Source organism: Sycon ciliatum, chromosome 6 (assembly GCF_964019385.1).
Source record: "Sycon ciliatum chromosome 6, ocSycCili1.1, whole genome shotgun sequence".
NCBI lineage: Eukaryota > Metazoa > Porifera > Calcarea > Leucosolenida > Sycettidae > Sycon > Sycon ciliatum.
Window position 1 is genome coordinate 20,364,259 of NC_088648.1, and position 14,732 is coordinate 20,378,990.

Below are 14,732 nucleotides of genomic sequence, written 5' to 3' on the forward strand. Positions count from 1 at the left end.
CATGTGCATATCCTTTATACAGGTGGAATCCTGATAATTCGAACCTCCAAATGCCAGGAAAAAACTAATTATCCGGACATTCTAATTATCCAAACATGAACCCACAACACAATAATGTACATGTATGTCAACATGCTCCCATGGTCACGCAGAGTTGCGCTATGGACCTTAGACACAGATTTCTCGGAGACTGAACTGGCCAGCACAGGCTGCTCATGCAAACTGAACTGACCAGTACAGTGTACAGCCCATAGGCTATAGGCCCAGTGTTCGGAGGTCTGTGACTCGAGTACGGTATGCCCAGCGATGCATTGTCTCCGGATTTCATTGAGCTGCAAAGGGTTTGCACGACTCGCACGTGTCCAGGCCGACTGGATTTTGGTAATTATTGTATTGAAATGTATTCCGTTTGGTTTTGACAATTAATTATTTGCATCACAATTATTTGCATCACAATAATTATAATTATCTTATTTGTGGTTTTCCCGAATAAACCTTTGAATACTGAGGCGCAGGGGGGCGGGGGCTATGCATGCAACTATTGCTAGTTAGGAGGTCGACATACTACCATGCCTGTCCATGGGCATGGGCCTGGCATGAGGCATGACTACTCCCCTTGCAAAAAGCCCCATCACGTGCCGGTTCTGGCAGGTCCCCTTGGCTAGGCCTACTAGGGTCACACCATCCCAATGACCATGATGACTGTCATGTATTGTTGTTCACTGGCGCGGCATCACCAGCGCCGCTGAGCTGCACACTGCACTGATCAATCAGGTAACTGGTTGACGTGATTCGCACGATTCCGAGATTGCATGAAAATAGGCCATCAAGCAAGAAGTTTTTACGCTAGGCTTTTCGCTAGAACTAAAAGCGCTGGTACTACAATCATCATACATGACATTGTACAATCATGTACTACGCTTGCTGTGCATTGCAACTACCGGTACTGTACTTGTCTGTTGTTCTCAGAGTCACAGTCGCTACATCAAATTTTGTAGTCACTGAGTGGGTGTGCACCGAGAGGGTTGCTGGCTGACACGGTCTCGAGAATCTCTGCTGAACATGAAGCCATTGAAGGTCATTCTCGCTATCCTGATCTGCGCCGCTGTGTGCCAGGTACGGTGCATTACGTACACAGGGAAGTCTCGCTTCTCCTCCTGGATATCGGAATACTTACTTTTATCATTCAGCACGTGCAAGCAGCCAAGCTGCAGAGATTGTTGGGCATACCTACCTTGATTGCAACACAAATTATTGTGAATGTGATGTGTTTTGTATCCTGTTCATGTAGGCGAGGCCGCAGCATGACCATCGCCATCATGCTGAGTTCAACAAGTCTGCATCTTGTATCGGAAAATGCACCGAAGGACGTACGTAGATCTCCCACGCATAGTAGTGCCGCTTGGCATGACAATATTCAATAATCTAATGCCCCGAATCGCCTCACATTCACAATGACTGTGACATGTGCAACGCGTAGGTCTACAGGACATGATCCAAGCACAATCGCTGTGACGAATCACTCCAGGGGAGCGCGTTTCAACTGCATTAGGCCCATTTAGGGTCATCCGAAAAGTCCCTGAAACAAACAATGTTCATTTTTTGGGGAGGACTAGATGGGGGATCGAGGGGAGGGGGGGGGGGGGATGCGAGGCAAAATTGCAAGGCCACCTAAACTTTGCATGTACATGTACACGCATGTGATTTGCGTCGTCCAGCATAATGGGCGGCGTTTGTTTTGGTTTTATTTTGGGTACTCTCGATGTATAATTATGTTCCATACCTAAAATTTGAATACACCGAACAAACACTAACACGCGTAATCCAATAGGAACTGCTTCTCTGTACCGAAAGTATCTGTTCACCTAACCTGACCTTTTGCCCTATAGGGCTTGAAAGTGCTACGTCACAGCATAGCATCAATTTCAAAAATTCAAAAACGGGATCCACTTGGATCCAGTTTTTGTATGGATCCAAGCACATTTCAAGCTGTCTTACCCACAGCATGGTGATGTAGCCAGTGAAACTGACTGATTTGGTTCGCCTATCGCTCCTGTCATTCATGCGGTGACGCACTGGCGCTATGCATTGACAGTTGGCAGCGGTCCCTGGACTCTGGCAACGTGGTTGCTGTAGCATTCCTCGACCTCAGCAAAGCCTTTGACTGTGTCCTGCATGGCGAGCTCCTTCTGGAGCTGCAGCGCTGTGGAGTAGGAGGCACTGTTCTACAATGGTTCTCCAGCTATCTGTCCAGCCGACCACAGCAAGTGAAATGCCTCCGTCAACCACCTGGAACCCCGTACACGGCCAATCGCGGTGTCCCTCAGGGCTCGGTCCTGGGACCGGCACTGTTCACGGTGTACACCAGGCGCCTACCAGCCTGCCTACAGTCATCCCTCTGCCTCCTGTATGCAGATGACACCAACATCTACGCTGCCGACCCGTCCCCTTCCACTGCCACACAGACCTTGGAACATGATCTGACCCGTGTGAGCAGCTTTCTGGAGGCCCATGGACTACAGCTGAACCCATCCAAGACGCAATTCCTGCTGCTACGGAAACCCAATGTACATGCAGACTGTGCCCTACAGTTTTGCAACAGCCGTATACAGCAATCGCAGCAAGCCAAGTACCTGGGCATCATCATAGATGAGCATCTGTCGTTTCAACAGCAAGTAAGTAACATTAGAAGTAAAGTTAATGCCAAGGTCAATGCATTTCGCCGTTGTCGCCACCTTCTCAGTGCTAGAGCCAAGCGAACTTTCTATCTTGCATTTGTCCAATCTACCTTGGAGTACGCGAGCAATGCGTACGTGCACTGCCTGCGACAGACCACCTATAACGCTCTTATTAGCATCGCGAATCGGGCGATCCGCACTGTCTTTGGCTTCCCTCCCTCTGCCTCCATCCAACCCATCTTAGTTAGACAGCACCTAACACCGTTAAATATTCGCTATGCTGCCAACCTCTATGTGTTTCTACATAGATGCATAAATGCTCGTGCTAGTCCCCTACTTTGCCGACTTTTCACTCCTCGTGCTGTCTCATCATCCCGCACTGCTAGAATTACCCGTTCTCAGGAATTGCTCGGCCTGGTACTGCCCCATGCCAGATTGTATTTTGGCTATCACTCTGTATCTTATCTTGGAGCTGACCGATGGAACGCCCTCCCTGCCGCGATTCGCACCATATCCCTACCTGCTGCATTTCGCTCCGCTATCTTCACGTGGCTAGGGCACCCTGTAAGAAGACCATAGGTCTGTGGGGACTGCCCTAGTAAAATATGAATAAATAATAATAATAATAATTTGGCTACTGGGGGCGGGGTTACAACTGGTGGCGAAATAAAAGTCACACCTGCATGCGACATGAGTGGGTTGCTATGCACCCACATACTTAGGCAATAGCAAAGTCACACCTTAGTGGATCCAAAAATAGAAATCTGACGTCAACTTACTACTCCCTGGCCGTTTTGACGTCATCACTTTCAAGCCGTATTACCGTAAATATTGAGCACCGAAAAATTTGAAATTTGAGTATATCCAAGTCCGAAATGATTCTAATGAACGATGTTCGTTTCAGGGATGACATAAAGGTTTCCAACGACTCCTTGTCCGGTGACGTAGCAGAGAATTTACCTGCATCTGTTCGTGCAAAACCAAGGGGAAATTTCGGTGGAACCAACTTTTGTGTAGACCAATCCCGATCTGTTCCTACGACATCTTTACTATGCCTAGCAGCAACAATACAGTGCTGTAGTAGTATTCTCGCTCCACGTACACCGACATAACGACATGGACCCAGACAACACAGGCAGGAGCACACAGAGTGAGCATAGTAGGCCGCAGCCAGATGTGAACCGGAATGCAGAAGAAAACTGGGAGCAAAAACAGGGGGACGGACCCCAGGAGGAAAGAATGAGTACATTCACCTAACAGAAATAAGCCAGGACAAGCACCACTTGGGACCGTCAGATTAATTTCTCTGGACCGAGCCAGCCGGGGAAAAACCCCTCGCACCGACGGACGCACGAATGAGGGTAAAAACCGGGTGTATAACCCCAAGTGGCAACAGGGCAGCATAAAAACAGGCACAACGTATCTACAGCCAAGAAAGAAAGGGAAGAAGATGGGCAGACATGAAGGGTGGGAGGGTGGGGACACTGGTGAGACACAAAAAAACTGGCTGAAGGAGTCAGGCAAAAAGAACAGCAACAAAAAGAGAAAACATCAGATTCCATATTCGCAAGAGAAATAATTTTGTTGCGCGAGAAATCATTTCTCGCTCCGCTCGGCCGGCGAGAAATATAACATCTAGGACTACTACTACTGCTACAGTCGTTGCCAAAAACAATCCGGCCACATGCAATACTAGCTAATGTCAGCTATATGGTGGGCCGCATGCACTGCCACTGCAAGTAGAGCTAGAGAGGTCTGCCTAGCCTGCGCGGCACATGCTGCCAGGTATGATTCATGAACGATGAAGTGCAGCCGATGAACGCATCCCATACCACTGTATCCATGGCATTGGCCGGATTTTTTTGGCGGCAGCTGTAGTGCTACTACAGTCTTACGCCTGTACATGTAGGAGAGCATGTCGGCTGTATACAGCACAATATCAGCTATCCATACCCGTTGCGGTGCCAGGGCCATGCCTGATGTGTATGTGTGTGTGTGTGGGGGGGGTGTACACATGCATGTGTGTGTGTGTTTTTGCGTGTATGTGTGTGCATGGGCGTTTGCATGCCTTCATGGGCTCGTGTGTGTGATCATCGAATGCCCGTAACACACCTACTCATCTGCCGGTATTTCTCGGCTCTGTTGTTCCAGCTGAGACCTTCCACATGCCGCAGGTGATGAAGCTGAAGGTGAAGGCCCATGCCGAATGCCATGCTGAGGGAAAGTGCCCACTGAATGAGCCGTCAATCCGTCAACGATCACCGTGTTTAGATGGCAAGAGTGCTGGCGAGTATGAGTGTTCCAATGTTGACATGATGTCATATGTTTCCCTACGTGACATGGGCAGCTATGTAAGTAATCCTGCCGGTTGTACTCCTAGGGAGAGAATGTGAATGACATCATCGCAATATCCTGCTTGTATTGTGTAGCAAACAAGAATGCAATTTGTTGTGTTGCTCTGGGCCATACAAACAAAACTCAGGCAATGACATTCTCAGAATAAAAATTAGTGATGTCATGAGAACTTTGCCAATATTTCGCCCATTGGGCATCATCAGGGCCTGAGAAGAAATATTAATGATGATATGGAGAGATAAAAATGACTTGTCGTGCCAATAACTTGCCTCTTCAGAATGTTTACTTCAATGTTTCACTTCAATTATATCTTGGTCTGTATTTTGTCTACCCATACCTATAAACAGAGGTTTAAAGCGGCATTAGTAAATTTCGAAGTGCAGCTGTGAAGGTATTGCGCAGGTTTATGTGAGGTTAAAGAGCTTAAGGAACTGCATCTGCTGTATCTGCGACTTCATCTGCACCTTGATCGAGTCTCGGGATCGAGTCGCGTACGAACCTTTTTTTTTTTTAATTTATTTTTATGTTAGGTTTAGGTCGATTTCAGCATACCGATGAACTGGACATTTTCCTTATTTTGATTTTATTGGGCGGTGAAAAAGCCAGACAAATGCAGTTTCGGCGTGCTGCGTGCATACATGCATACGGGAGAGAGGTACCTGACCTGCCGTTGGACACGCACCGATACTTCCGTGCTCAGATGTTCGTGACGTGAGGGAACTGCGCCTTTTCATCATTGGCTGTGTCTACTAACATAGGTGACTGGAGGTTTCAAGTACCTGTTGCATTGATTGTTGTGCCTGCTGGCTGTAGGGTGACGGTAACGACATCTGGGGATGGACTGACGAGCCCGAACCCGGTCTTCGCTTCGAGTACGCCATTGTCGGTGAGTGTGCAACACATCTGTGATGTTGCAGGCCTCCTGGTTAATAATATATTATAGTATTGTACTATTATAGTATATTGTACGATATTTATATGTGTATCTGTTTTGTTCCCTTTCTCTGTGCTTTATGTTCCTGGTTCTTGGTCTTTAGTTTTGTCTTTGTTAGTGCTTTGGTTTGACCAGTACTGTAATAATAATAATGTCCCAGAACATTACAACATCGTATTCAAATATTCATGTCATTGGGTGAAGTTCCTCTGTACTGTGCAAATCACAATCAACAGGAAGAAACAAGCAAACTCTCCCCGGGGCTCAGTGACACAGTAAAACCTGCAACTAAAGACCACCGTGACTAGCGACCAGCCTGGTACTACAGACCACTTTGCCCCGCATCGACGGTCTCACATTCATATATGGTTGTGCGGTGCAAACCTCTAACTAAAGACCACCTGCCACGAAGGACCGCTTTCTCTGGCCCCGAGGGGTGGTCGTTAGTCCTAGGTTTTACTGTACGTTAATGTGTGGAAGGAGCACAAGGTATCGGGTTCACAGTTCACACCCTGCCACTTTGGACCAACCAATTCGGGGAAAAGTAGAAAAAGATTTCTTTGGTGAACCTCCCTTCGGGGCACCCATGGCAACCCGTGCATGTGTGCAGTGGTTCCACTATGGCGTGGTGTTCCAGTCTGAGGATGGGGGGGGGGGGGGGGGGGGGCATGTATGGATAACGCTATTTGGTGAAGGTGGAACGATTGTATGATTAATGGTGGCAGTGACCTGTGTGTGTGTGTGGTTGTGTGTGTGTCGCGTGTGTGTGTGTGTGTGTGTGTTGGTTCTTCGCACCGTAAGGCACGGAGGACGGCACTGCATTCGTGGATGTGACCAACGCCGAGGATCCCACCGTCCTTGGCTTCCTACCGACGCACACCACATTCAGCATGTGGAGAGATATCAAAGTGTACAAGAACCATGCGTTCATTGTCAGTGAGGCCAGCGGTCATGGAATGCAGGTGAGTTAACTGTCGGGACCGCCGGGAAGCACTGAGTTTCTGATTGGTCCGGTAGTTTCATGGCCTTTCATACTTTGTGCATGATATGGCGGGTGCACATGCCCTCCGCAGTGGTAAACATTGTGTTGGTGACCAAAATGTTCGTCCGGTAATAACCTGACCAACCGGACGCAGTTTCTGATTGGTCCTGTGGTTTCACGGCCTTTCATACAGTTTGTGTATGATATGGCGGCGACACATGCGCTCTGCAGTGGTAAAACACGTGTCGGTGGCCAGAAAGTTGGTTCATTAATAACCTGACCAACCGGACCGGTTACGACGGGTCTGACTGCGCATATATCTTTAGAACTGTATCGAATGGAAGTTCACCCCTCGGCCCTGTTGAATTTTTTTCAGCACTGACTCTTGCCTGTTTCACACATGTACACCGTGTGTTAGAATCAGTACTGTAGACCTTGCCGAGGCGACCACTCTGATAAGAGGCCCACCTGTCCTAGCGGACCACTACAGATAGGACCAAAGGATGTTGTTTTCAGTCAAGTGACCCTGCATAGGAAGACCGCCTGTACGTGGAGACCGCGTTTCTAAGATCCATCGAGCGGTCGGCTTAGACAGGGTTCACTCTACTATGCGCAAAAGACATCTGCAGCAAAACATGTCAATGCGACCACTCGGATATGGCGACCACCTGTTCTAGAAGACCACTGAGACCAGGATCAAGGAATGCTATGTCCAGTCAAATGACCCTGGATAAGGAGACCACCTGGAAACAGAGACCGACGTTATGGACGTCCCTTGAGCGGTCGTCTTAGACAGGTTTCACTGTATGAGGTGCCGTATTTGCCGGATTATAAACCGCACTTTAAAAGTAATTCACCGGAAATAGCCGGTGCGGCTTTTGCTACGATGGTCAAATCAACGGTGATCAACAGGGTAGATGTCTGTATTTTGTATGTGTGACTCTTACTCCAGTTCGGCTGATACATGTACTGTGGAAAATACAATGCTCTAATGTCTGCCGTGCGTTCTCTTCTGATGCGCAGGTGTTCAATCTGCTTCGCCTGCGTCAGCGGCCACCAGCCGGCACTGTACCACGCCTCACAGCCGATGCCCACTACGGCATGGTAAGACAGTCAGAGTGCTGCTGTGATTTGTATCGAAATAAGCCAGCGCAGTGCCTGAGCGCCTGAGCGCAGTGCCAGTGCCTGAGTCACATAGATGTAGTTGCTGGTCCCGGTTGGGAGAATAGTTCTCTTCCATCGCCCTGAAACCCACGTTTCGTGGAGTAGGTGCGTTTGGCCAGCTGCCCAGTGCGAGGGGTATTATGGATGTCTGGGATAGATATGGGATGAAGATTGAAGTTTGATTTGCCCAATTCCTATCTCTCTCTCTCTATCTATCTATCTATCTATCTATTCTTCTCTCTCTCTCTCTCTCTCTCTCTCTCTCTCTCTCTTTCTCTCTCTCTCTCTCTCTCTCTCTCTCTCTCTCTCTCTTCCCATTCTGGTATTCTCCTCCAGGTTGGCAACACTCACAACATTGTGGTCAACGAAGACACCGGCTACGCTTACCTTGTAGGCAGTACTAGCAGTAGAGTCGGTTATGTCGTTTGCTCTGGTGGACTGCACATCGTGGACATCCGGGAGCCGCTCTTCCCACGCTTCTCGACGTGTTATGGTGGCGACGGTACGGGGATTTACCAGTCTAAGATATTTCGATAAACTTGGGCATGGGTTTCGCTAGTGCAAAGAAATAGTTCTGCTTGGTCAGAATTGGCCACACCACTTGCTAGGCAACCCATTAGTTTCGGATAGCCATGCGTACTGGTACGTGGACGATTTTCTGGGGGTGGGAGACAGAAGTCAGGCATCGATACAGATGCGCTTTCGTCTTGCAAATAATGTGTTGGCCACTGGGGACCAGTTTCCCGATGTAAAAGTTTTCACTTTCCGGATCTTAATGATTCTCAGACACACTACACACTCTTCCTGATCTGAATCTTAGAGCAAACTATCTTGTTAAGCAGCTGGGAATAAGGTCCTCGAAATTTCACTGTTGATCCTGTATGGTACAGACCAGAATTCCCTGTCAAAACTCCACTACAACAGGCCATGGCAATGGTCTTCATGGCAATGGTCTCCATGGCCACGGCCCAACCCAAGCGTGAACATTTAGGTTTGTGATCCACCACCAAAGCATGCCGAGAATATACAAATCCACATTATCTGATTGGATATGCCCTGATCAAATTCTTCTTTGACGTAGTCGCAAACGGAAGTTTCACCCTTCAATGAGAAGGCAGCAGCATTGCCTGTGCCCATAACAAAGTAAACTAAAAGAATGCAAAAACAGCAACAACAACAACAACAATTAACCCCTAGGCCTTGCCCACCCAATTCTTCCTCACTCTTTCTCCTTTCTTACACTATTATCTCTTATTGGCCACTGGCTATCGTGAGAATAAAGATTTGAAACAATCACAAATAGGCATTAATCCCTGCCCACCCAATTCTTTCTCACTCTTTCTCCTCTCTCGCACTATTAGACACCCTTAGCAAAAAACGTTATGTTGTAACGGTATTATCGTAAGGGGGAAAATACCGTGATTTGGGTGCGACCTTTAGCAAGATGCACGCTATTTTTAGTACGCTGTTGCCACGAGAATAGCTTTGATTTCGCGCGGTACAACCATTTTTGTCACCACATACGCGATACGAGATGAAATGCGTACGGACTATGCAATATTCGGCCAAAACACGTACCGTTGGTCACAACGATAAATCAGCCCCCGGCCCCATAACGTTTATACGCTGCAGCTTCAACGCTATTTGGGTGATCAAGGTACGAGTACCGTAAAAAAAGAGCGTTACCGTTGTTTGCTAAGCGTGTCTATTATCTCTTATTGGTCACTGGCTATCGTGAGAATAAAGATTTGAAACAACAAACGCTCTAACTGAACATGACACAACGTGTACTCATGGAAGGCACTGGCAATGCCATTACTGTTACTTACCAAGACCTTAGGTCACTGAGCCTTGTGAGGGTTTCTCAGCCCAACACACTTTTGTTTTATCCCTATTGAATTCTACCATGCAGGTTATACTCACGATGCCCAGTGCGTCATCTACCATGGACCGGATGTGCGTTACCATGACCACGAGATCTGCTTTGCCTACAACGAGAACACACTGACTGTCGTCGACGTCACCAACAAGAACGGCATCGTCATGCTGTCGCGTACGCCGTACGCCAACGTCGAGTACTCCCACCAGGTGAGAACGTTATCTTTTCTCTGTGATTTTTAATATTCACAATGAATCGGGAACTTATTGCCTAGGACACGGGCAGCATGGATGCGGCAAATACAATCTTGGTCTTTAATTAACCTCTGGTGGTGGATCTGATCTATTCTCTCCCGCAGTTTAAGAGCTACATCTGGTGCATTTTCATTAGGTAGCGGCGTAAAGCGGAAAGGTGGTTCTTGTGCCGCCATGTATGCTGGACAGCCGGAAGCAGTTTTCGATAGGTCCAGTAGTTTTCCGTGTCTTTCATACGTTGAGTATGATATGACGGGTACACATGACCTCCATATTAGTATATATGTAGGACTCAGTATAGAGTCCATGCACTATATGAAGTCCAGCACCCTATATAGAGTCCATTGGTCCAAAATCCACTATACAGAGTCCAGGAGTCCACTCAGTTTTGATCAGCTTCATCCTGCCGCGCAATCCCCTATAAGGAGTACACTTTTCTACAAGTCCCCCCTATTCACAGTCCAGGAGTCCAGTTTATCCAGTCACGCCGTCCTGTGTGTTGTGCCCGAAAGAGAACAAACACATTTTCAGTTTTGCTTGCCTCGTGGCAGCGCATTCCTTTCTTCACTTCAGCCATGGCTGCCAGTTCTGCTGTGCAGTTGCTGACACTCTCTCTAATCTGTCTCGAGGTAACCAAGGAGGATAAGGAGACGTTCAAAATCAAATCTGGGAAGCGCCTTGTGGTTCTCTGAAGACGTTTCATCAGTGCGCGGGATGAGAGCAGAAATTGCAGAACGAGAAAAGTTCAGCACAATTCAAATCTGACGAGTCAGGTACACTGACACTCTCTTTCGTTCGACGCCACAAGGATCCCCTGTTTGGCTGGCCATTGCTGCCAGTAAGACGTTTGAACGGTTTCATCAGCGCGAGGGATGAAAGCAGAAAGCGGAGAAAGAGAAAAGTTCAGCACAGTTCCAATCTGACGAGTCAGATACACTGACACTCTCTTTCGTTCGACGCCCCAAGGATACCCTGTTTGACTGGACAAGAGCTGCCTGTACCACCGTGTCAAAAGGCTGTCCAACTACATGGCAGGACGATGATTGAGGTAAGGAAGCTTTTACTCGTTTCGATTGGTCTGCTGTTCTGTCGTTATGCTTGAATTTTTTTCCATTTTCAAGGAGCGTATCGCGTTTGTTTGATGTTGCTTGAATGAATGCCCTAAAAGTAATCAACCACTTCGTAATAGTCCTCAAGGACTGCAAGGATTTTGCATCAATCGTATACGATCGTCTAGCCGCTAGAAAAATAATAATTGATGATAGTATCATCAATTATTATTTTATTTCATGAGAAATGTATTTTTATCCCTGTGATAATTATGTGAACTCCACGACACTTCCCCTAGTATGATGTCAAATACAATGGGATCCACAAACGCAGTGCCAGTGTGCTAGTACAGTTGCGCTCGGTGAAATCCGGCCCGAAGTGCAAAGCCGGCGCCGCGAAGCAAGCTCCCATTACATCACTGGCGATTTGTGTGTATGAACTCAACTGTACGCACCTCGTGTAAAAGTTCGGAGTGCACGTGTTGCATGCTAAAAACAGTTGAAAATTTCTTTCATTCACTTCACGGAAGCACAGCAGGATCTTCTCGATAGCGGAGTACTCAACATCCTGTAGCTGTTTCAACCTCCCTGCTCGCCGGACATGAACCCAATCGAGAATGTGTGGGCTCTTCTCAAGAAGAGAATAATTCCACATCGCTGCGAGAATGCTGACTAGCTGGTGCAGGCACAGCACCTGGAGTGGGACTCGTTGCGTCCTGACACGGTTTCCCCATACGTGGAGTCAATGTCACGTCGTGTTGAAGCCCTAATCGAAGCTGACGGTGGCCACACAAAATATTGAAGCCCTGCTGTTCTGTGCATGAAATAAACTGCTTCGAAACGATCTCCGTCTTCTTTAATTGCGCTGAACTGAAATGAATATTACACTTGTCTTTGTTTGGCGCGGTTTTTTACACTTTGGTGTAAGCATGCATGCGTATGAGTACAGCATATGCACAGTTCATACGGCACACGCGCACACTAGCACTTGTACAACTTTGAGGGCGTCAAGGGCCGCATCAGTACTGGGCGCCAGTTATGCACTTCGGGCCGGATTTCACTGAGCGCAACTGTAGTAGTAGGAGGATTGCTTGTATGCCAATGACAAGAAAAAGCTTCTCAAGCTAATGCTCGTATTCCCTGAAGTAACCGTTTTGATGTCACGAACATGACATTGTGTCAGTGAAACTGCCTCGTGACAACAAATCATTGCATTTCCATCTTGGGGAAGACTGACTGACGGCAACGCTGTACAGATTGTTCAAATCATCTCATTTCAATTTAGTTGCAGTGAAGTGAAACACTGTGTACACTACATGTATGTTGGTGTGTCTGTGCGTCTTGAGTGTGCACAAACGATCTTATTCCTCGTATTACTAATAGATTATTGTCCCCACTGTTACCTGTTCACAAGTCTTTGAGTGGATGGATTTTCATTGAGCATCACATTCGTTGAGAACTTGGTAGTTGTGTGCTCCCATGCATCATTACGGTAATAAGCGTATCCTTGTGCTATTTATTTGTTGCAGGTGTGCTGAAGCTTGCGGAACTGAGTGCTGCTGAACATTTGCATGGCCATGAGCAATGGTGAAGCTTGCTATTGAACTCTCAGCATGTGCTAGTATTATGCTGACCACTGCACTATGTTACTCTCTTACACTACTACGTGTATGTAAACGTGCGTGCACCCGTCCCCGTATGCATTCGTTTCGTATAATTATTTGTTATCTCTCTTGACCTTACGTGTAAATAGGTGGACGTTTGCATGGCTGTTGGAGTTGCGTGTGTATTGTGTCTCTACTCTTTTCTTGGTGTTTTCTTGGCGTTGTATAAGTTTGTGTGTGTGTGTGTGTGTGTGTGTGTGTGTGTGTGTGCGCGCACAATAATTTGAAAAAAAAAATTAATCCTGGGCTCTCCATTATTCTCTTTCGATTCTTGGTTTTTTTCTAGGTATTTTCTTGGCGTTGTGTGGGTGTGGGTGTGTGCGTGCACAATAATTTGGCAACACTACATGATTGAGATATTGTAATTTGCAGCGTCTGCGAAAAGACCACTTGATTTGAGGATGGTGTTTGTAGGGTTTTTCATGTAATGAAGTGGCTGCAGTCAATACTTATTTTTTTTATCTTGAGAAGTGAATGATGTAAAGGATTAAAGGGAGAGGCCGTTTTCTGGTTAATATTCACTGCTTACAGCAGATCCTATGTCTAATTTCGAACTCTGGATAGGGGATGCCTAATTGGCTGGACTTTATACAGGGAGTGTTGTCCACATATTTAAAAAACTCTTTATAGTTGATTTCAAAGTGTGGACTCTGTACAGTTGATTTTGGACCAATGGACTCTATATAGGGGTGAAGCCTATTGGCTGGACTCTATACAGGGAGTGATGTCCATCTAAACTTTGAGCTCACAGTTGATTCCAAGTTTGGACTCCGTACAGTGGATTTTGGACCAATGGACTCTATATAGGGGTTGGACATCATATAGGGGCTGGACGCTCTACTGAGTCCAACATATATAAACTTGTGTTGGTGGCTAAAAATGTTGGTCCGGTGATAACCTGACCGACCAGACCGGTTCAGGAGGCCCTGGACTATGGGAATCCGTACTATTTATTCACTATGCAGTACACATGTAGTACTGTACAACAAACTGGCAGAACCGGGGCCCTTGTATATATTGGATATCTTCTGCCTCTGTTCTTTTGGAACCATGACCCGTACTAGCAGGCTGTCAAAATGGCAGTCAAAGCACACTGAATATCTTGCACTCTCCGTAGCTGCGAACAGTTCTGCAGCATCTTTAAAGTGCATCTCTATCCATCAAACGCGGAGTCTTCAAAACATGATGTCATTTCTACGATTTAAAAACGTTATGCTCGGGTGTGAAAAACTGTACTACACATTTGACTACTGGCAGGCTAGGATTTTGTGGTCCTGTGTCTTGCACTCATATTTTCTACACAGAATCTGATAACGACTTGCGGCAGGCTAGATGGTTTTCACCGTGCGCCTTTCACATGTATCTGCCTGTGCAACATGCTATCCATCCATAAGGGTACTAGTAGCGGAGATGTAACTGAGTCGAACGTTCATGCTGTTAATAATCAATAGTCTTTCTGTACTGGAACAGCAACCTTCTGCCCCAAATAAACTATTACTTGGTTTGTGCAGTATTCATGTGACGTCTTTTGGATTCTTCCTCTCTCTCTCGTCCTCCCCCCCCCTCTCTCTCTCTTTCTCTCTCTCTCTCTCTCTCTCTCTCTCTCTTCCTCCCCCCCCCCCCCCTCTCTCCCTCTCTCTCTCTCTCTCTCTCTCTCTCTCTCTATCTCTCTATCTCTATCTCTCTCTCTCTTCCTCCTCCCCCCCCCCCCTCTCTCTCTCTCTCTCTCTCTCTCTCTCTCTCTCTCTCTCTCTCTCTCTCTCTCTCTCTTCC

General features: G+C 47.1%; 1 protein-coding gene across 1 annotated transcript in view; it reads left to right on the top strand.

Moving 5' to 3' along the window:
• Positions 1-960: 960 nt before the first annotated feature.
• Positions 961-14,732, top strand: part of LOC135819602 (uncharacterized) — a 17,396-nt gene continuing 3,624 nt past the window's right edge. The window contains exons 1-8 of the mRNA XM_065332838.1: positions 961-1,116; positions 1,292-1,370; positions 4,830-5,029; positions 5,847-5,919; positions 6,769-6,929; positions 7,973-8,053; positions 8,450-8,615; positions 10,026-10,201. Of these exons, the coding sequence (XP_065188910.1) occupies positions 1,063-1,116; positions 1,292-1,370; positions 4,830-5,029; positions 5,847-5,919; positions 6,769-6,929; positions 7,973-8,053; positions 8,450-8,615; positions 10,026-10,201 (990 nt within the window). The 5' untranslated portion in view covers positions 961-1,062. The remainder of the gene's footprint in view (positions 1,117-1,291; positions 1,371-4,829; positions 5,030-5,846; positions 5,920-6,768; positions 6,930-7,972; positions 8,054-8,449; positions 8,616-10,025; positions 10,202-14,732) is intronic.